At 48.0% G+C, this 21649-nt stretch overlaps 2 protein-coding genes and 1 long non-coding RNA gene across 3 annotated transcripts; 2 read left to right on the forward strand and 1 right to left on the reverse strand.

Annotated features, from left to right (window-relative positions):
- Window positions 1-5881: 5881 nt before the first annotated feature.
- On the reverse strand, window positions 5882-8676 carry MAX2 (RNI-like superfamily protein). Its single transcript, XM_048690609.2, has 2 exons — window positions 6135-8676; window positions 5882-6057 (listed from the first exon to the last, which is right to left on the reverse strand). The coding sequence occupies exon 1, from the start codon at window positions 8477-8479 to the stop codon at window positions 6326-6328; it is 2154 nt and encodes a 717-aa protein (XP_048546566.2). The 5' UTR covers window positions 8480-8676; the 3' UTR covers window positions 5882-6057; window positions 6135-6325.
- On the forward strand, window positions 8675-13148 carry LOC125525596 (putative thiol methyltransferase 2). Its single transcript, XM_048690611.2, has 8 exons — window positions 8675-8980; window positions 9660-9790; window positions 10421-10507; window positions 11084-11184; window positions 11256-11355; window positions 12364-12410; window positions 12575-12653; window positions 12816-13148. Exons 1-8 carry the CDS (start codon window positions 8824-8826, stop codon window positions 12870-12872), a joined length of 759 nt encoding a protein of 252 aa, XP_048546568.2. The 5' UTR covers window positions 8675-8823; the 3' UTR covers window positions 12873-13148.
- A 2091-nt stretch (window positions 13149-15239) lies between these two features.
- On the forward strand, window positions 15240-17206 carry LOC125518426 (uncharacterized). Its single transcript, XR_015611089.1, has 2 exons — window positions 15240-15989; window positions 16188-17206. It is a non-coding gene; the product is annotated as an uncharacterized LOC125518426 (long non-coding RNA).
- Window positions 17207-21649: the final 4443 nt, after the last annotated feature.

Consider the following 21649-nt stretch of genomic DNA (forward strand, 5'->3'; position numbering starts at 1 on the left):
CTGTCCGGGTGGAGTCTAGCTACTTCTGTAGATGAAAACGGGGTATAGAAACAGCACCATCCGTAGAGTGAAAATCCTGCGTGGCCACAGCGTATCGTTTCTTTCTTCGAGAGGAAGAAAGAAAGCCATCTCGCTCGCATGCCGCCGAGCGCTTCCTTCCGTCGCCGCCCTCCGGCGGCTCCTCTCCGCCGACGACCTCGATCGTCGGTGGTGAGGGGGTCGCCGGATATCGTTTTAGGCTTAAGTAGATTATAGATTTTGGGATGTTCATTGTCTTGGCTTCGGCGGTGACGGTAGCGGCGTTGAATATATCCTACCCTAATAAGTCGATCGGTCCTATGGTTGAGGATGATTTTGGACACCAGTCTGTTCAAGTAAGGATGGTGCGGCGCGGCAACATCGTCATGGTGAACATGTGTCTTTGGGCTCTGCCGTTGCAACAACGTTGGCTCCAGCGCCGACACGGAGCTTGGGAGATAGTTCAGAAGCGGATGCATATTACGGGGTCTGAATCGGCATCATCTGTAAGATGGTGAATTGTCTGCTGGGTTTGCAGATGGCAGTATTGTTTCCTCCTTCGACGGTTTTGTCTCGCGGGGGTGCAGGTTTGATGAATGCACCGGTCTGATTCGTTCAACGGTAACGGTTTTGACTTTGGGAGCCATCTTGGAGGCTTGCAAAGCCAAAAAAACCGCATATCATCAATGAATTCGCGTCCAGCTCAGACGAGGAGGTGATCCGTCATTCTTTTGTGGTTGTTGTACTGGTGCCAGAGGCACGTGATGAGCGCTGGTGTCAAATTTAGAGGATTCTTCAGACTTGATTATAATTTTTCTTCTTGGCTGGTGTTCCTTTGTGCAAAGACTAGTGTTTCGTTGTCTTTTCAGCTAAATCAGATCGGTGTGTACCTAATTTGTACTTCTAATTTATGCTACTAGTCAATGTGCACGTGCAATGCACATTAATTCGGAAGTATATTAAGTGCATGCGGATATTAAGTAGGATATTATTAGCAGGTTATTACGTGATTAGCTCTCTATTTGACATGAAATTAACTGCACGCTAAACGTGTTGAGCGCTCGACATTGAAGCAGTCTAGGTCCTTGGACTAACCTGATTTGATGGCCGAGATTAATTTAATATGCCCCTTTAACTCTTTTTATATTGGTATAGATAAATTAAATGAGACACTTATTACCATAAAAAAACAGACCACAGCTCAGCTCAGCCGGGCCGGCTGCATGCACTGGTGTCGATCCATCAGTGATGATGGACAGCACGTACGGACGTTCACTGCCTACGGCAACGCGCACGCAGACTAGTGGACGTTCGCCCTCCACCATGCATGCATTCTTGCAGTACATGTTGTACGTCTGGCCATCGATCCACCAACACCAACGGGAACGGTCAAGCCGCGGCCTGCAGCGGAGGGAAAACGAACCGACGAACGGACGTACATGTGGCAGTAGTATCGATCAATCTCATCAATCTCGACCCGTCATGATCCCTCCGTTGTCTGTCATCGATCCAACGTACTACGTACATGTCGTTCCCTTTCACTTTCATGTTTAATTGCTAGTAGCACGTACGTGTCACCAGCACCACCTGTGTTAATTTCCCTCTGAAAGCATTTTTTAGGAATCACACGGGGAGAGCTCTCCCACCTGATCATATTTCCCTCTCTGAAAGTAGTAGAACTCCATCTGTGAACTAATATAAGGCCTTATACAATGAGAGGTGTTTAGAGAAATAAACCAGACTTTTCTTAAGCACCGGTGCTTATTTGTACAGGGTAGATGCTTAATTAAGCGTCTCTCCTATAGAAATAGGCACCGGTGCCTGAGAAAATCTCGGTTTATTTTTCTAAGCATCCCTCTAAGCATATCCTATTATACAAGGCCTAAGATGCTTCGGCAGTTTGAATTGACCTGCCAAAACACATTATATTAGTGCGCGGAGGTAGTATTATTTTAGCAGGCAACTTTTGGAGCATCATATTGTCAACTATCGAAGAACGTCATTTTTCACTACTAACCAAAAAAAGGTGATCAAACACAACACGTTTAGCCATTTTCTATACGCTAATACAAGTCAGATCCTCGTCAGTGTCAGTTGTTATCCACTGGCACCAAGGACATTATGCGATCGAATGACGTAGAACCTCCATGCAGAAAGAAAAAGGAAAAGGAGTGACGTATCGTAGAAGCCACATTTGTTTCTCGCTGCCTCAATTTTATCTGGACATTACTTCAACCATAATGAAATATAAGATCTTTTGTATCACTACTTTAATGATATGAACGATCTTATACTCCCTCCGTATCAAAATATAAGACATTTTTAGACCAGCTTAGCCTACAAAATCGTTTCATATTTTGATACAAAGGTAGTATTTCTTTACGGAGGGAATGCATTTTTCATAAGAAGAGTCTGATCTAGTTAGGGCAAGTACAGTGGTTGATAAGATAATCTTATCTGAAACCTTGCATGTAGTTTAGAGATGACAATAAAAGTATGTCTATAATGAGTTATCTCTTAACCTTATCTTTAATAACTAGTTATTACTAAAAATATGGTGAGACATATTGTGCTAAAAGATCATCTCTTAAATAAGAGAAGATTCTTATGATTTTTCTTTTCTCCACCTCAACGTTTATTCTACGTGACACTCCTAAGATAACACCGTTGTATATGCACTTAGAGCATCTGTAGTGTGTTAGAGGCAAACCTGCCTCTAAGCTGGGCCCCATGATCCGCCTCTAACCAGGGGCGACTTGTGTGAGAGCTCACATTAGATGAGATCTATAAGATCGTTTTTTTAATACATGTTCAAACTCCTATGTACAACCACAAAAAGTTTGAACTCCTAATTCAACTTACATTAATAGAAACAAAAAAGACAAAATTGAATGTGAATAGTATTAAACTACTATTCACCCAAACATGTCACTATTCACATTCAAATTTGTCGCCCAAAGAGCCGCAATGTGTTGAATGTTTGCTGCCTCTATAGTTAAGCCCACCCCCTATTAGAAAATATATTGTTTGACCATTCATACAGTGTGTAGATGTTAAAAAACAATCTTTTTTTTTTGAAACAAGAAAAAAAATGGGCCTGGACTATGTTTTAGTGCTTAGAAAAGAATAGAGGCAACTTCTATGCTTAGAGGCGACGCTAATCATTTTTGACATGAAGACAGCTTGTGCAGTGTTTAGAGGCGGCAGCAAAGGCGTTAGAGGCAGGCGGATATTTCTCACAGATGCCCTTAGTAATCTCATTGACGATTGTGTAGTTTCAACATAATGAGCAAGATTAGGTGTAGTGTACGTCAACATGGCTAAGCCGTTGTTCCAAATCACTTTTTCCTTATCTTCATACGTGAATGACGTTATTGTTGATAATAACCAATATCACGCGGGTTACTATTCTTGCAATGAAAAGGCAAGGCACAACTCAAAATGAAAAAAGAAAAGGCAAGCTAGGTTATCTTGGCCCTTGAATCAAAATGAAATAACCATGAACGGCCCAAATTGGTCTGGAAGCGTCGCAAAAGCAAACCGATCCAACTCAACAAACTACTCCCTTCGTAAAAAAAAATATCAGTTTTGCTAAGTCTCAGTCGACTTAGATTTCGTTATGTTTCAGTCGATGTTATATTCCTTTGATCTTGCATGGAGATTCATACACAAAAATTCTTTTCAGTTTTTCTTTTTCTTTTTATATACTACTCACTTGATTGAGACTTGGTTAAGTCTCAGTCGACTGAGACCTAGACACACCCAAAAAATATAAAAACTTTAGTGATCTAAATGCTCTTATATTTCTCCATGGAGAGAGTACTAGTAATTCACATCACGCCGAGGATAACACCTCCAGAAAACCAAGGAAGGAAGCCAGCAGAGCTAGCTACTAGTAGCACCTACAGCAAGCAAGCAAGCAAACGCTTTACCCTTTTCCCTCTCCACTGCTTTTCCGAGCGAATGAGGTGCATGCATACACAGCTCTGCACATGCATGTTTGACTTCGCTGCCCGTCTCCGTACCGCACGCGGCGGCGACGACCACAAAAATCCTCCGGCCGATGAGTCGACATGTAGCTCATACGGCGTCGATCATAGGTTCGGCTGAACCATGGTCCAGAATCACGCCTCTCAGCACGCGCGTTGCGCTTTCGCTCGCAGGAAGCGCATCGCCTGAGGCCCACGATCGAGCAAGCATCCATCCACCGGGCGATCTGACCTCGGAATCACTCCTCATCAGGCAGGCACTTTTGGAATGGAACGGCATGGAGAATTGGGCATCTGCGGCTGATGGAATGGCATGGCATGGAGAATTGGGCATCTGCGGCTGCTTTTGAGCTTTGGTTCATAAACTGATGGATAAACCGCACGACGGAAGGGAGGCACAACCACTAGATCAGTACTGCAGCGTGGAACCGCCAGCAGCAGAATAACTCGTCGCGACGTTTGTTCTTCCACGGCAACCTGGCATTCAGCAGGGTAAGAACAAGTCATTAGCACGTCAACTTCACATTGTAGAGTAGAGTACCACCGCGCCTGGAGGAAATATACGAGGTGGAAATGCCCCTGAGGTCGCAAAAGATGTGGGTAAAATGGATGCAAGAGTCGCATACAAGTCTAGAACATTTTGCAGTTATATGACGGGCATATTCTATTTCTACATGATGCAAAGTTTCGGTTACAAATTCCGTCTGTGGATCTCAATATTAAAAGGACGAATAATTTGTAATGGTAATGCTAACTAAATATGAGATGAGATATAAAAGATAAAATGCCGCGGCGAACCTTTTGAGCTCCGTCTGCCCAATGCCCAATGCCCAATGCCCAATGCCGACCAGTTGCTTAAACGATAGGCAACGGGACGATGCATGTGTGCGTCTTTGTCACACACACACAAAGAAAAGGGCAAATCATGTGATGAACAAGCCCTCAACGTGGCACATGCACGCGAGAGGAAGAAAGAAAAGAGCAAGCTTCTGCTCTACCTAATCTAATCTGGCCCTTCTAGACGCCAGCTTTGCACTGAATTCTATAGAGCACCAGCATCCTACTCCTCCACTGAGACGCCTCCAGCTAACTACTTAACCCGAAAAGAAGGCATACTATTAGCGCACGCGCTGCTCGCACATTAGATTGGGACAAACAGAGACCTCTCTGTCACCAAGAGTACGCAGGGCTGTGCTTTGGTGCTTGGCTGCCTGCCTTTCTTCTGCAATAAGAGGAGAAAGAATCGTTGGGACTTGGCTTTGACAAAACGCACCTGGGATCGGAACTTGGAAGGGCGCGCGTCCATACCAGTTCTTCTGCAATAGGTTCCGATGCCGATCTTGTTCCGCGGCACGCCTGTCCGTCCTGTCCTCCTTGTCATGCTGCGATTTGCGGAACCACTCCTTAGTTGGGGGCCTTTGGGTTAACAAGTACTCCTATCAGCAAATTGTGGTAGTCTGCTCTGATGATGGGCTGCTAGCTTGGACCTTGCAGAAGCTCCTTTGATCTTTGATGCCTGCATCAACAAGGAAGAAAGTTAATTTGAGCACTCTGTACTTCTGTTGTCAGATCAGACCGAATTCTTAATGGCGGGGTGAACTTTCTTCTGTCAGGTGTTACAAGTTCATCTCATTTCAGTACTTAGCATAGCAGCTTGCAAGCCGGTTTGCCATGCAGTTTGAACTTATGGTCAAACCTGTGGATGCAAGGCAAAGGAGACAGTAGTAAGCACAAGGACACAGCGACAAATTATAACTTCCCAGTGCAGCTACTACGTATGCACCAGTTTCTCCATTCGTATAATTAACCAGCAAATTTTGGAATGAGGCCATCTTCAGAATGACGAAATGTGACAGTTGAAGGACAAGGGCATATGACAAACAAGTGACTGCCGATTTTTCTAATGTTTACAGAGCTCAAACATTACAATTTACCCGAATAATAACGCCAATTTCTCTTGCCGCAGTTCAACTGAGCTCAGCTTGAAAATAAATAAAAAACTTTTTCCCTTGACAAAATTCCCTCAAATGCTAATTTATCATCTTGCCTCCTGCAAATATGTGAACTCTGAGTCTCTCTCTTATTACACCAGAAAAAGAAAAAGGAATGCAAATAAAGATTCGATACCACTGTCACTTGATCAGGCATTGTCTTCTACTCTTATCATCAATGGACTGAGCAATTCCAGTTACTACAGCAATCATCGCAAGCAACCCAAAGATACTTCAGTAGCACTCTGGGTGACTAAACAAGAGCAAGGGCTCTCTGTGTTGATGTATTCAACATCGAATCACTGTAATGGTGCACCCAATTCGGCCTCAATCAGGAATTTGCCGAAATTGCCGGTTGTTCAGCTGCTGCTCGAACCGGAGACAAGATTCAGCCCGCATCTCTGTGATCATCATGTCGTTCTCCGGTGCTGGATAGTAGTCCTCCCTTAGCTGCACGTCCCTCAAGTTTGGCATTTTCTGGAAGAAGCTCATGAAGTGCTCGTGTGTGGTGCCATGGATGAAGAGCTTCCTGAGTCCGATGGAGTGCTGGAAAAGTGCGACCGCTGGCAGTGACAGGCTCCGGTGGTTCACATCCTTGTCTTGGGGCGGCCAGTAGTCCAGCTCATACAAACTCAGCAATGATTCGATACCGCTCAGATAAAACCGCTCCCACTGTGAAAGATCCATATGCCCCGTTGGCGCGGTGAGCGCATAACCCACCGCCTCGCTGAGGTCCAACTTCATCTTGGCCAGCGCCTGGAAGGCTCCAAGGTCGCTTAAGCCAAAAGCTGACCCGTGAAATGGACGCGGACAAGTCCGGAGATCGCCCTCCACCTTAATCGAGATCTTCTCAAGAACAGGGCAGCTATCGAGCCCGGCAGAAATGAGCGGGGAGAGCAGCTGACCAGCAGGGCACCAAAGGGAGAGTGAGCGGAGCATCTCCCAGCTTTCATAATTATCCATTTCCAAGTAGGAGAACCTGCATTTCTTGGGCGCGGACTGGTACGCCATTTCACTAGGCTCGTCATCCTCATGATCACTTCCGGTTGTGCCGTTGGCCAGGCAGCTGGAGCTGGGCTGTTCAACCTCCTCCCAGTCACAGTTGATCTCAAGGCTCTCAATCCGATCGCGGATTGGGTTCAGAGCAGCAAGGCATGCTGCAGTGTGCAGAAACCGGCAGTGCAGCACACTGACCTCCTTCAATGTAGGCCGAAGCGCCATGGCTAGCCTCCTGATCCCATCTGACGTGACAAGGTTGCATCCTTGTATGGCAAACTTGGCAAGCCTCCCACAGCCACGGCCGATCGCGCCGAGGCTGGCGTCGGTGAGATCCTCGCAGTTCTTGATGCAGAGCGACTCCAGCCCGCCGCACACGGCGACGCCGTCGAGATGCAGCCAGGCGGCCTTGCACAGCCCCTGGAAGCACCCCAGCGTCAGGACCTTGATCCGTGGGCACCTGCGTGCGAGCACCTCCAACGCCGGAGCTGCCTCGAGCACATTGTGCTGGAGGTCCAGCATGAGGTCCTCCAGCCCAGGGAGCGCGGCAAAGAAGTCAACGAGCCCCACGGCGGTAATGCCCGCCTGCTCCCGCTGGCTGGTGGACGCCGGCTCGAAGGGCTCGCTGAGGCGCAGGACGGTGAGCCGGGGGCAGCTGGCGGCGAGCGAGCGCAGCGCGTCGTCGCCGACGTGGTCGACGTAGCGGGGGTTGAAGACGCAGGGCGCGACGAGCCGCCGGAGGCCGGGGCAGGCGGCGGCGATGGCCGCGAGCTCGGCGGCGTGGAAGCCGTTGGAGGCGCCGGCGAGGCCGAGGTCGAGGTCGGTGAGCCTGGCGGCGGCGGCCGGGTGCGCGTCGAGCGCCGGCACGACGTCCTCCGTCCAGCAGTAGAACTCGGAGAGGTCGAGGGCCGCGAGCTGGGGGCAGGCCCCGAGCAGCGGCTCGAGATCCGCGCCGCCGGGGAGGTCGAGCGGCCGCTGGTGCCAGCGCACGAGCTTGACGGCCCGCAGCGTGGCCCGCCAGCAGGGGGCCAGGCTGGCGAGCGTGGAGGGGTCGCGGCAGTAGACGGCGAGGCGGGCCACGGCGGGGAAGTAGGCGGCGAGGCGCGCCGCCACGTACGCGTTCCGCTCCGCGATCTCCTCCGGGCGGAGCGCGAGGTGGTTGGAGGAGGAGGAGGCGGGCGCCCCCGCGACGCGCGAGGCGGACGAGAGCAGCGGGTGGCCCCACGGCGAGGCGAGGGAGAGGTCGAGCCTCTCCAGCGCCGGGAAGCAGAAGGCCGGCGGGAGGAGGAGGAAGTCGGCCGTCCGCGGGTCCCCGCGCAGCGCCATGGCCGCCCGCGTCGCCCGCTCCGCCGCCAGCAGCCGGCGGCAGGCCATGGAGGCCCGGTGCCGCGAGCGCGGGTCGTGGAGGGCGCCGAGGATGAGCAGCAGCAGCGGCTCCGGCAGGTCCAGCAGCGCCGACGCCGCCCCCGCCGCCGCCTCCGCCATGCGCAAAGCCGCCGGCTTTCCCCTTCCTCTTCTCCCCCCGCCGCGGGGGCTCGTCGCCGCGGGAGGAGGACGGATTTGGGTGCGGGTGAGGGAGGGGACGGGGCGGAGGCGTGCGCACAGGGGAAGTGATATACTCGACAGCTCCGCCCGGCTCCGGCTTTCCTTTTCTTCCCCGCTTTGCCCTTTCTTTTTTCTCCCCTCCCTCCCTCGCCGGTTTTATCCTCTTATCCCCTTCGTATTTTGTACTCCTCCTCCTGCCATTGTTTTTTATCCTTTTCCGCTTTTTGTCGCCGCAAAGCGCGAAGCTTTCTCGCGCGCGCTCTCCCGGCTCGACAGCGCGGCGGATGCGCCACGTGCTGCCGGCTGGCCGCGCCGTCGTCTCGCGCGGGGCGCGGGCGGCGGCGATGGGGTCGTCGGCGGGGGCGGGGGCGGGGGACCCGGGCGGGAACCCGACGGTGGGGAGGCTGCGGGAGATCTTCCGGGGCGGCGGCGACGCGGCAGGTGAGCTCGCTCGATCTCTGGGCCGATTGGTTGGTTGGCTGCTGCGGGTCGCTGTTGGGTGGGTGGGGGAGTTGAATGAATGAATGAATGGGGTGTGCTGCTGGTGGTTTCTCGTCCTCGTCGAGGTCGGGCGATCTCGTCTAGTCTCGTCTCGTACCTGGTGGTTGGCGCGATCGGCTAGCTGTGTGTGGGGTGGACGGATCGCGGCAAGCGGGCCGACGAGTAGTTGGGGAATTTTCCGCGGCGAGTTGGTTGGAGGCAACGACCTATGTATGTTTGGTAGCAGACTAGGCGTCAATGTGTGAAAATTGGATTATGGTTGGGGAGTTTCTCAGATGGGGGTCGCAGGTTAGGGGAGAATCTTCGCCCATTTCGTCGGGGAGCAATTCCAGAAATACGGAAATAACGCGGTAGAGCGGTCCATGTAGGAATCAGCTAGAGGGTAATCCATAACAGAATGAGGGGATTTCACTAGAGGGTAAAGGGCGTATGCTTGAGATACGTATAGTGGAATTGGATCACTGCAAAGCAGAAAATGCACTGTCGGCTTAATGTGTCATGGTGCCTCGTACCATCGCTTGATTCGTTTTTCGGTTCGCCATTGTATCTGTTTCCTGTCTTGTGGAGTAATTTCCCTTGCTATTTTTGGTTGCTCATTATTGCTGCTGCTGCTGGTCAGATGGCTGGGAGAAGTCCTGGGAGACTGGCGTGACCCCGTGGGATCTGGGGAAGCCGACGCCTATCATCGAGCATCTCGTTAAAACAGGAACTCTCCCTAAAGGAAGAGCGTTGGTCCCGGGATGCGGCATGGTATGTTAAGCAGATGGCATTTATCATCTGCCTCTGTCTGAACACTTACGCCTTTCCCTTCAATCTGTGCAATTTTCTGGCTACACCTATAAACCCAAGTGACATCCGTTATATGGAATGAGTCATCTAAGTCTTTATAAGATTTAAAAGAAACCCAATGGTAATCTCAAGTTTCTTGCTAAGGAAAAGGTTCAATAATAATGTGGTGATCAATTAGTAAAAAAAATTGGTCGCCAGCTAAACATTCAGCTCTTTCACCATTTGATAAAAAAAGAGTCATCACATACCGTAACAATGTGATCTAGTACTTCTTTAGCCTACTATAAACATATCAAATTTGTTTACACAGAGAGCAATTGTCATATGTATGAACTAGTGTGTTGAATATATATATTTTTCTATGGGGAGTCCTGGATGCGAGATTAATGTGGCAACTAAACTATTCTTTTAATGAATATGACAATTAAACCAAAATTTACAGCTTGAAATGCAAAACACGTTAAGTGGTTACCTGGTTCATGTCTATATATAAGATCATTTTGCAAATTGATACTAGTAGGACGGTTCTGCTCCAATTTTCCTTGCAACGACTTGTCATCAATCTTTTCTGATTGAGCTGCTGTATAACAGGGTTATGATGTGGTTGCTCTGGCAAGCCCTGAGAGATTTGTCGTTGGCTTAGAGATTTCTAATATAGCTGCTGAGAAGGCTAAGCAGGTGAGATGTAACTGAGTAAGAGCTTGATTGGCAGCTAAGGTGAGTTTATAACACAATGCTAGTTGCTTCTTTTAATGTTTTTTTTGGTAAATTCTTCTGTGCAGGATGATGATTTGTCATGTAAACATGCTTGATACCTTATCTAGAAAAAATATAGTTAATTCCAAAGTAGTTCAGGTCCATTTTGTGCTGGGAAAGATTAACCGTGTTTCTTGGAAGCAAAAGCTTTTATGCGGAGAATGGTTGTGTTTGATTTATGTCACGGGGCTAATTACAGCAGGCAACCATATATCTTCTAAAATGATGACTTTGTGACCAAGGATGCTACCTCTAATTTTTACATTTTTACATTAACATGTGTACTCATGAATCCTACTGCAGTATTGATTATAATGGCAACTGAACCCAGCTCTTGGTATTTGGATTGAATTGGTGTTTTTATAAATAATAATCATAACTGGGAATAAATTTAATGTACTATTACCATTTATCTAAAAAAACATCTTGCTATCCTAGGTACCCTTTGTGGTTTTAAAACTTATATACATTTAATTGTTTTCCCTGTTGATGTACCAGTGGTCATCATCTTTGCCAAATGCAGATTGGTTTTCTTTTCTGATTGCTGATTTCTTCAAGTGGAGACCAAGTGAACCATTTGACCTCATTTTCGACTATACGTACGTGTTAATTTATCTTGCTTATTTGTCATTCTGGAGGCAGTTTAGATCACCTTTATTAATTCACACAGGTTCTTTTGTGCACTTGATCCAAGCATGAGGCTGGCTTGGGCAGAGACAGTTAGTCGCCTTCTGAAACCAGATGGAGAGCTTATCACCTTGATATATTTGGTGAGGACAGAATCTCTCTATGCTTCTTGTTTACTTTTGCATTGGAGATGTTATTCTACTTATCATATGATATGATATATACTAAACTGAACTCTAAAAATGTTAACCAGTTGATTTACCTTTTAAGATTTCTATGCTGTTCTATGTTATACGAATAGCCTAATCCTGGAGGATTGTGGTGGTATTGCTGTCCTTCTATCAAGGATCATGAGTAGACAGAGTAGTAGTCATAGGTAACAACTGGAACTCGCTACTAAATTCACAGCAACTATGCCTGCAGCAAGTTCTGAACTCCGAAGAAAGCAAATACTCCCTCCGTCCCAAAATATAAGAACGTTTTTTACACTAGTATAGTATCAAAAACGTTCTTATATTTTGGGACAGAGGGAGTAGAATCTAGGTATCTTGGTAGAGCCAAATTCTTATGAGTAATTACCTTATAGTTTCCTGGACCTATGTTCTGGAGAACTGCAACATGCAACAATACGCATCGAAGGACATTGGATGAATTGATTAATGTGGGGTCCATAGCTTGGTGTGAAGCAGCAGGACTTTGCAGCCAAGTCTGAGCACTTGACGCGCAAATCCACCAACCATCTTATCGCTTTTTCCTCATTTCCTATCCTTATGTAACCACATGTTTTCATGACCTTTGGTGCATGGCACACTTTAAAAGAATCAGTATGCTTACTCTTCTTAAAGCTAATGCTGACATTTGATAAAGACATGCTAAAACCTCCCACGCTGTCGTTCCAATGTATTTTGCTTTGACACTTCGGAGTCGGACAGACAATCAGTGCTCTAATAGAAAACACACAAAAAATTCCGGGTGCCTACTCCAATGCCCATCCCTGATTGAAACAAGGGGGTGTTGATGCACATATTAAATCACTAGTTAGCACCAAAATCAATCTGGATAGGTGCATGAACGTGACCGGCTTCTTCGGATGCCGTCACATTACTTTGTTCACAACTGGAAGGCACTGCATATAATATTTCTTATTACAGATCAGCGATCAGGAAGGGGGGCCGCCCTACAATAATACAGTTGCTGAGTAAGTATGCATGCATGTCCCGTCCCTATCGTCGAAAGAATTAATTTCCAGTTGAAAAGCCCGGGTTTTTCCTCGGTGATGACGCAGCTTTGTGTAGGACAGAAACCGAAATGTCATCCTGCCTTCATTATTGACCCGATGGCCGTTCTTTTGCGAAACTGCAGCTATCAGAATGTGCTGGAGCCGCTGGGTTTCAAGGCTGTTTGGATGGAAGACAACGAGCTGGCTATTAAACCGCGCAAGGTACATCCTACACGCCGCTGTTGCTTTTCCTGTACCGAGTTATCTCCGGGGAAGAAAAATGAGTTATCTTGTGAACGCTCGCTCCTCTTGTCGGCAGCTATATTGGAGCTATGGCCCCCTTCTGTTCATGTCTTTGATCTTTCACATGCTTTTCCGTTCCAGGGTTTCGAGAAACTTGGAAGGTGGAAGAGATGCGGCAGGCGGCAATCTTCTTTGTGAGCATATATGAAGACCTTGCTGTATAGTTTGTATACACTGTGTATTGTGTTAGCTTCTGTGCTCAGTTCGTCATGTGCACTTCCTGAACGATGCATGTGTGATGTGCCATTTACTGCTTCTGTTCGAGATGAAATCGGCCGTGTGAAATTTCCGTGTGCTCTAAATGAGCACCTTATGGTATGGTGAGACGCTATTTGTGTTGTGCTGTCAACTTGGAGATCATTTTGAAACAAATCAAAGAGCTCAGGAAATGGTGATGGTAAATTATTTTTTCTTCGGAGCTTCTTGGTAAGATTTTGTTGTTGAGGGGAGCCAATTTGACCTCTCATGTTCCCTCTCCTTTCATCCTCGAGAGTCACCCAGATACTCTATTTCCGCAGGCCATAGCAGGTGTTGTGAGCGGTGGTCCCACTTGTCCCTGGCAAAGGCTCATTGGGACCGGTTAATCCCACCCGTTGGATCTGGATCCAACTGGGTGCTCGTTCCTGACCTCATGCTAGGGTTTTCATCGTCTAGGGCTGACGTCACTGCTCTCACCGGGTTGTTTGTTCTGTGCGCCTCTCCCTACCTCTCATGGGCTAGTTTGCCACCGCCTTCATGGCATGGGATGTGACCACTAGCGAGCACGCTCCAGAAGTCTATTTAGTCGATCAAGCATGAGATTCGACTTGGGCTTTTCATTTCCATATGAAATGGAGATGTGACCCTCTTCTGGTTAACCGCAAAAAAGAAAATGCTGGTTAATTATCTCTACTCCTATAAAAATCTGAGTTGGTGATGATGGTGTGCCTGCCATCTTTCATTTACAGCCATCCGATTTGCATCCAATGCGTCTGAGACAAACTATGGCAATTTTACAAATAACCCCCTGCCACTTCAGTTCAGTGTTTAGCCCATCTCTACCCCCACCTCATCTAGCGCCATCTCATGAAAGAAAGAAGGATCTGGACAGGTCGGTGCCGTCGTTCGTTCACCCCCAGGCTCCATTGCCGACCACTACCACAAACCCCTCCTCGCTGTCTCCACCACCCCCTTCCCTGTCTCCCTGACTTCGACCTGGGTAAGTATGCTGCCGATTAGGACTAGACACGAGCCAAGCCGAATTCAAACAGCCATGTTAGCTCGCTCGGAAGCAGCCAGCTCGGCTCGGCTGGGTGATGCCAACGAGCTGCATATGGGTGGCTCAGCTCGTTCTGCACTGGCTCTGTTTAGCCTGAGCGGCTCGTGAGTGGATGGACAAGGGAGGTGCATGCTGTGGATGTGCTGTGAGTGATGGTGGTCACCGCCGGCCACCAGCGCGTGCCAGAGCAAGTGGCGGTGCGGCGTTGAGGCGGAGGGCACGCACCTGCCGACGTTGGTGAGGATGCAACACAAGCAGAGAAGAACATGGGTGGGCAACGCATGAGCATCTGCGTGCGTGTGTGCGCTCGGCGACGAAAGCATGCCTGTGTGCGTGGGGCGGGGATGGATTATGGATGCGTTGGGAAGAAGAAGAGAATGTAAGAGGGAGGGAGGTGTGAGCAACAGCTGTGTGCGGCGGCGGGGGGGATGGATGCATCGCGTGGGTCAGTGGGTACATGCTGCTCGTCTAGGTCACCAAATAAGGATAGCTTCATATTGGGCTTGGGCTGCTCTTGTAGCCTATACATTTCGCTGCTAATTTTTAAAAAAATACTGGGCTGGAAACGAGCCACAGCCCCAACATTTCACCACCGGAGTCGTTCGAGCCCCAACGTTTCACTGCCTCCCCTGTATTCTTGCTTCAGCAGCCCCAACTGCGACCACAACGTTTGTGTCCTCCCCTGTCTCCTCCAACACCAACCCCCACAAGTACGTTGGTGGCTACGCCCTGCTCATCCTCGGCGGCGCAGCCACCACCTACTATTATTTCCCCCTTCCCGGCAACGTAATCCATGTTGATCACACTCTCATAGATGGAACAGAGTGTGGGGAGGTGAGATGCACTGCCCTTCGCCTTCTGATCTGACAAGGACCAATGTATGGGTATTGATGAAGAAGAAAATCTTCTTCTGCAGTTGCAGATATGTAATGGTAACATATGGAAGAAATGCCTATTCTGTAGTTGCTCGGCCCGACTCAGCTCGGCACGGCAAGGATCTAATTATAGGTTCGTCCTATTTTTTTAATTGATTGTTGCATAAGAAATGCCAGAAGGAAGATGGGACATGAACTTGGCTCTTGAGTTCAAATAATATCAATAAAATTTAAAGAAATCTTTTGGAAACAAACATGCAGAACTATTTGTGCAACATTTCATGAAAAAATAACATTAATGTTGGACTAGAAAAATAAACAAATCGTTAAAAAACTATTTTAAAAGCTTTTTTTGGCAAAGCACCACAAGTGTTTTTTCTTCATGAAGTTTTGCATGCAGCTTGAACACTGGAACATGTTTGTTTGCAAGAATAGGTTTGTTATGTTTGCTATTCTGTCTGCATTTACTCTTCATCCGGATGCTTGTGAGCTCAAAAGCAGAATGAATATATCCAAAGAAACATATTGATATTTGTTACACATGAGATGACCACCACATAAGTTGTGAAATAAACTACTCTAGATCAATGCATTTTGGTTAGCCGTGCAACGCACGGGCATCTTACTAGTATGAATGGACAAACTGATGTACATAACGTAACAGCACTCAGAAGCTATTATTTGTCGCCGTGTCCCTGTTTACTACTGTCACTTTCCTCTTCCTTGCTGCATCCGATCCACAGGGTTGACCATAACTTCAAATTGCATGGCAAACAGGTTTTACAAGCAGCTGCTGAGTACTGAAATGAGATGAACTTGTAACACCTGACACAAGAAAGTTCACCCGCCATCAAGAGTTCCATCTGAACTGCCTACAGGATGCTGAAATTAACTTTCTTGTTTTTGATGCAGGCATCAAAGATCAAAGAAGCTTCTGCAAGGTCCACCCGCAATTTGCGAATACTTGTTAACCCAAAGGCCCTGAACTGAGGAGTGGTTCCGCAAATCGCAGCATGACAAGGAGGACAGGATGGACAGGCATGCCGCGGAACAAGATCGGCATCGGAACATATTGCACAAGATCACGCGTGGACGCGCGCCCTTCCCAAGTTCCGATCCCAGGTGCGTTTTGTCAAAGCCAAGTCCCAACGATTCTTTCTCCTCTTTGGGTGCATGCTATTGGAGGGAAAGGCACCCAAGCACCAAACCACAGCGCCCTGCGTACTCTTGCTTGGTGACCAAGAGGTCTCTGTTTGTCTGTCCTAATCTAATGTGCGAGCAGCGCGTGCGCTAATAGTTATGCCTTCCTTTTGGTTCAAGTACGTAGCTGGAGGCGTCTCAGTGGAGGAGGAGGATCCTGGTGCTGTATAGAATTCAATTGCAAAGCTGGCTGGCGTCTAGAAGGGCCAGATCGATTAGGTAGAGCACAAGCTTCCTCTTTTCTTTCTTCCTCTCTCGCATCAATGTGCCACGTCGACGTGTGGGTGACAAAGACGCACGCATGCATCGTCCCGTTGCCTGTGGTTTAAGCAACTGGTCGGCATTGGGCAGAAAGGGGCTGGATGGAGCTCAAAAGGTTAGGTTCGCCGTGGCATTTTATCTTTTCGCTATCTCATCTCATGCCAGGTCGCCATGGAAGCTAGCTAGGCTGGTGACCTGCAAGGAGAAGAACAGACGTCGCGACGAGTCACTCTGCTGCTGGCGGTTCCACGCCGCAGTACTGATCTAGCGGTTGCGCCTCCGTTTCGTCGTGCGGTTTATCCATCCGTTTATGAACAAAAGCTCAAAAGCAGCCGCAGATTCCCAATTCTCCATGCCATGCCAATGCCATTCCATCAGTCGGAAATGTTCTGCAAGTGCCTCCGGCGAGAAGTGATTCCGAGGCCAGATCAATTTGCCGATGGACGGATGCTTGCTGGGATCATCAGTGGGCCGGTTTCAGGCGACGCGTTTCCTGTGAGCAAAAGCGCAAAGCGCGTGCGGAGGATGGGATACGAGGCGGCCGGCCGTCCGTCGACTGATCGGCCGGAGGACTTTGTTTGTGGCCGTCGCCGCGTGCGGATTGTACGGAGACGGGCGGCGAAGTCAAGCATGTCCATGTGAAGAGCTGTGTATGCATGCACCTTCCTCGCTCGGAAAGGAGAAAGGGAAAAGGGTAAAGCGTTTGCTTGCTTGCTTGCTGTAGGTGCTACTAGTAGCTAGCTCCGCTGGCTTCCTTCCTTCCTTGGTTTTCTGGAAGTGTTATCCTCAGCGTGATCTGAATGATGCTTTTTGGGACGCTTCCAAGCTATTTTGGACCGTTCATACTTCATTTTGATTCGAGGGCAAAAATTTACCTAGCTTTCATTTATTTATTTATTTATTTGGAGTTGTAGCTTGCCTTTTAATTAGAACAATTGATGTCATCCATGCATGAAGATATAAAGATACTCAATCGCTGCTAAGGAACTAGATTAGCCTCAGCTGCGTAAAATTTAGATTGATATCCGGACAAGATCGGAACAGATAAAACAAATGTGTATTCTACGTCACTCCATCGGCAACTGGGGGATGACAGTGGATCACAGCTTTACACTGACGAGGATCTGACTTCTACCAGCATATAGAGATCACTGAAAAAGCTGTCGTTGGTCGCTTAGTGGGAAATGACATTTTTCACTTCAGAATATGATACTCTACAATAAGGGTTTTCTGAAAAAATAATACTAAAACTTTTAGAAACCACATGTGCCGCCCTGCGCGTACGTCTATGTAGCCAAACGAAACAACGTGCGGGTGCAGTGCAGGCTCGACTCGTTTGTTACTCCCTTGGTCCTAAAATATATAGGGCTTGGCGTCCTGGATTTGGCTAAGTTTGCAAGAGCCCTTCGGCTTAGATGGCTGTGGTTCGAGTGGACTGAACCTTCCAAGACGTGGATTGGAATGGACAACTCTTGTGATGAGCTTGATCGTGATCTATTCTACGCCTCGACGCGCATCGCCATTAGCAACGGGGCATGCGCGCCATTTTGGGACTCCCCATGGGTTAATGGCGAGAAACCTTCCGTCATAGCACCTTTCATCTTCGAGGCTTCCACGAGGAAAAAATGAAAGGTACAGGAGGCCATGCATGCGGGCGCGTGGCTGTCCAAAATCAAGCTCCCCAACAACTGGACAATGAAGCATATCCGACAGCTTGTCACGCTTTGGGCTCGGCTGAGGGCCATCCCCCTCGCGGTGGACGCCGAGGACACCATCACCTGGAAGCATACTGCCAGCGGAATCTACTCCGCCACATCCGCGTACACTGCGCAACTCCTTGGGTTGGTCAGCTCGCCCATGGGCTTCGTCGTTTGGAAAGCATGGGCTCCCCCTAAGATGAAATTCTTTGCTTGGCTGGCAATCCAAAACCGAGTCTGGACGGCGGATAGATTGGAGAGGAGAGGGTGGCCGAACTGCGGCCTATGTCCACTCTGCAAGCAGACGTTGGAATCGGTGAGCCACATCTTCTTCAAGTGTCGGTAGTCCATTAGACTATGGGGCATGATCAAAGGCTGGCTCAAACTCGACTACCTCGACATCTCCTTCTGGATCACGATGCGCTCCATCAAGGACTGGTGGTTCAACATGTCGTCCTCCAGCATGCCCAACCGGAAGGCGATGACTTCTCTTGCTATGCTGACCTGCTGGACCATTTGGTGCGAGAGAAATGCACGGGTGTTTCGTCACAAGTCCACGCTTCCATCTGTATTGTTGTCAAACATTCAGAGTGACGTCAGTCTTTGGGTAATTGCGGGTGCTAAGCACTTGGGTCAAATCATGCTGGGAGAGTAGTGGCATTGTAATATTTTCTTTCGCTTTTCTTCTAAAAGCAACTCTAAACTCCTTCTTAATTAATGGATGAGGCAAAGCTTTTGCCTCCGTTTTGAAAAAAAATTGTTTAAATTTAAACTAAAAACGCACGATAATCAAATCCAGCCGGACATGCGTATCATTAAAAGTGCACCGGCCACTGGATTATCATGTCGTGCAAAGTTCGGCCATAGGCATCGTCTGTGTAGCAGTTTTGTTTTGGGACGGAAGGAGTAGTTAAATAACCGATAACATAGACAACATGCATGCATATTGGGTGGCCATGTTCAACGTGCAGTACAACCATCGACGCCATGTCATTGATATGTTGAATTGCGAGAATAGCCCAATTAATCAACCAGTGCAAGTACGTTTTTGTTAGTATGAGTATGATTATGGGGAAATATTAGTAATACTATATACGCTTTCAGAGGCAAATTAACACAGAAACATGCATGAACCGTCAGTTCATCCTTCGGTTCCTTTGGGCCGGGATGGTACTTAAACATGATTTTTTTTTGTTGAGGGGCTTAAACATGAAATTGAAATCGAAAGGGAGCGGCATGTACGTACGTACGATCGATGACAGATAACCGCACATATGAAGTTTGATTTTGCTAACCACATGTTCCATGCGGTGACAGATAACTGCACATGACGGGCAAGGTTAATGAGGCGACGATACTGCCCGTCCGTCCGTCAGCCCTCCCTCCGTCGAGGCGCAGCCCCGTCCCAGCTGTGGACTGTGGGAATTTCCACGCCACGGAGTCACGGAGACGGTGCTGTTTTTACCACGCATCATCGTTGGTGGTAGCATGCACGAGCTAGCAACAGTATATGCTTGGCACACGAGCCTGCGGAAACGAATTAAAAGGTAGAAATCGCATCAACCGGTTGCCTAAATTCAATTGAAATTTTAGTACACTAGTTCGGACCACCTATAAGTCAGATTTCCGGAGCCGTCTGATTCACATCCAACGGTTCTGTTTCATCTTCCCTCATCGCTTCCCCATCCTGCGCCGGCCTAACCACTGGCTCGCCACCTAGCCGCCCCGCTCTGCCGGAGCCACTCCCGGCGGCAACTCCTTGATCGGCCTTGCTACCGCTCTCTGCGGGCGTCCCTGCATTTGTATTTGGCTCGGAACACCGCCTTCAGAAGTTGACTAATCTAAAAAGGTCTTTTCCAGTCAACTAAGGAACAGGAGCAAGTTTGTGCGTCCACCTTGCTAAGTAGGGTCTTTTCTTGTACATCCCGTGACACATGTGCATTCATCTATGTGGAATACATCATTTGTCTAGATGCAGAGGCCGGGGGTAATCCTCCTTTACTAAAAAAAAATGGAATACACCATGTCGATTGGTTCCTACTACAATGGAGAAACATTGTATCTCATGGATTCGAAGGTTAATTTGGGGAATTCCAGTGTAGCAGTGAATGGGGAAAGGAGGATTTGGAATATTATTTGGAAGGCTAATGTCCCTCAAGGGTTATAATCTTTGCTTGACGGGTTGCTTCTAACAGTTTGGCGGTTCAAGTTAACAGAGTAAAGCACCATCAAGCTGTCCAAGGTACGTGTACAATCTGTGGCGTTGAAGATGAACGCACTTTTCTTGCACTTCGTATAGCTTTGAGGGAGGTGTGGAATTTGCGGGCCGAAGAGATTTTCAAAAATACGGGGCCGGATTGGCTTCTTATTTTATTGGATCAATTAAGTTTGTCGGCGTGTGAGCAAACTATATTCATGTTTGGGAGAGCTTGGCACTTGAGGAATGATCTGATCTTTGATAAGGGAAAACAATCCATCTCAGCCTCTGTGAATTTTGTAAAAAATTAGTCGGCTTCCTTTTCGTCTTGTCATGCAAAAGTGCAGGTAGAGATGAGTAACAAAGGCAAGGAAGTGGGGGACGGAATTTTGGCTTCAAATCATATGGAGAAGAATTCTGCTGCTTGGCAACCTCCCTCCGCGGAGTTCTTTATGATTAATATCGACGCAAGTTTTGTGGAGGCTATCAACGCGACAAGTGTGGGGGTGGTTGTGAGAAACTACTCCGGAGAAGTTTTCATTTCCTCTTGGGATTATATTGGGACTTGCTATAGCGTTGGCAAAGCGAAAATTAGAGCGACACTCTTCGGCCTGTATATTTGTATCACTCTTCACAAATCCATCATTTTAGAAACCGATAGTTATTTTGTGGCTTCTGTTTTTGGAAAAGACAGTATTGACTGGTCACCCATTGTTGACCTACAGAAGGAAGCTTTGGGTATCTCTAAGATGTTGGCGAATTCAAAGATCTGCAAGATTAGTAGGAAAGCTAATATAGTGGCACACGAGCCGGTGAAGTTTAGTTTTGTTAATAGGTCTGATGGTGTTGTTGTTAATAGTGTTCCGGCATGTGTGACAAATGCTATAACAAATGATTGTATAAACATTTTAATTTATTTAATATATGGGTGGGGTTTTTTTCTAAAAAAAAAGAGAAGAAACGCTGTATCGCCGGACCCTGCACAGACAGGGACGTCCATGTGATCCATCCATCCGTCCACCTACCCTGCCTATCCACCCATGGGACGACAGACAGCATGGAGGGAGGAAACACTAAAGTCGAAACCTCCGGGTTACGCTAAAAAAAGAAGTCGAAATCTCCGGGTCCCGGCGCCGACCAAGAACCGGGGATGGATATGGACATAGACTATCGGTTGGCTTTGCATGTGGCATGCACTATCTATGTAGCTGACTTGACTAGCCGGAGCAGCCACGTACTATGTCTACGTGCGTACCTAACTTTGTCACCTGCTACTGCGTGCACACTTTGGATGATATCATACGCCAGAAACACGCACGCACGTTGTGGATAGGAGTGGCTAGCTAGCTAGCTTTCGTGGACGGACAACAGTGCCACACCATTGGCTTGTCCGGGAGAGCTAGCTAGTGGAAACATGGTGGGTGCCC

This window comes from Triticum urartu, chromosome 7A (assembly GCF_056163025.1).
Source record: "Triticum urartu cultivar PI428250 chromosome 7A, HENAU_Tu73, whole genome shotgun sequence".
Taxonomy (NCBI): Eukaryota; Viridiplantae; Streptophyta; class Magnoliopsida; order Poales; family Poaceae; genus Triticum; species Triticum urartu.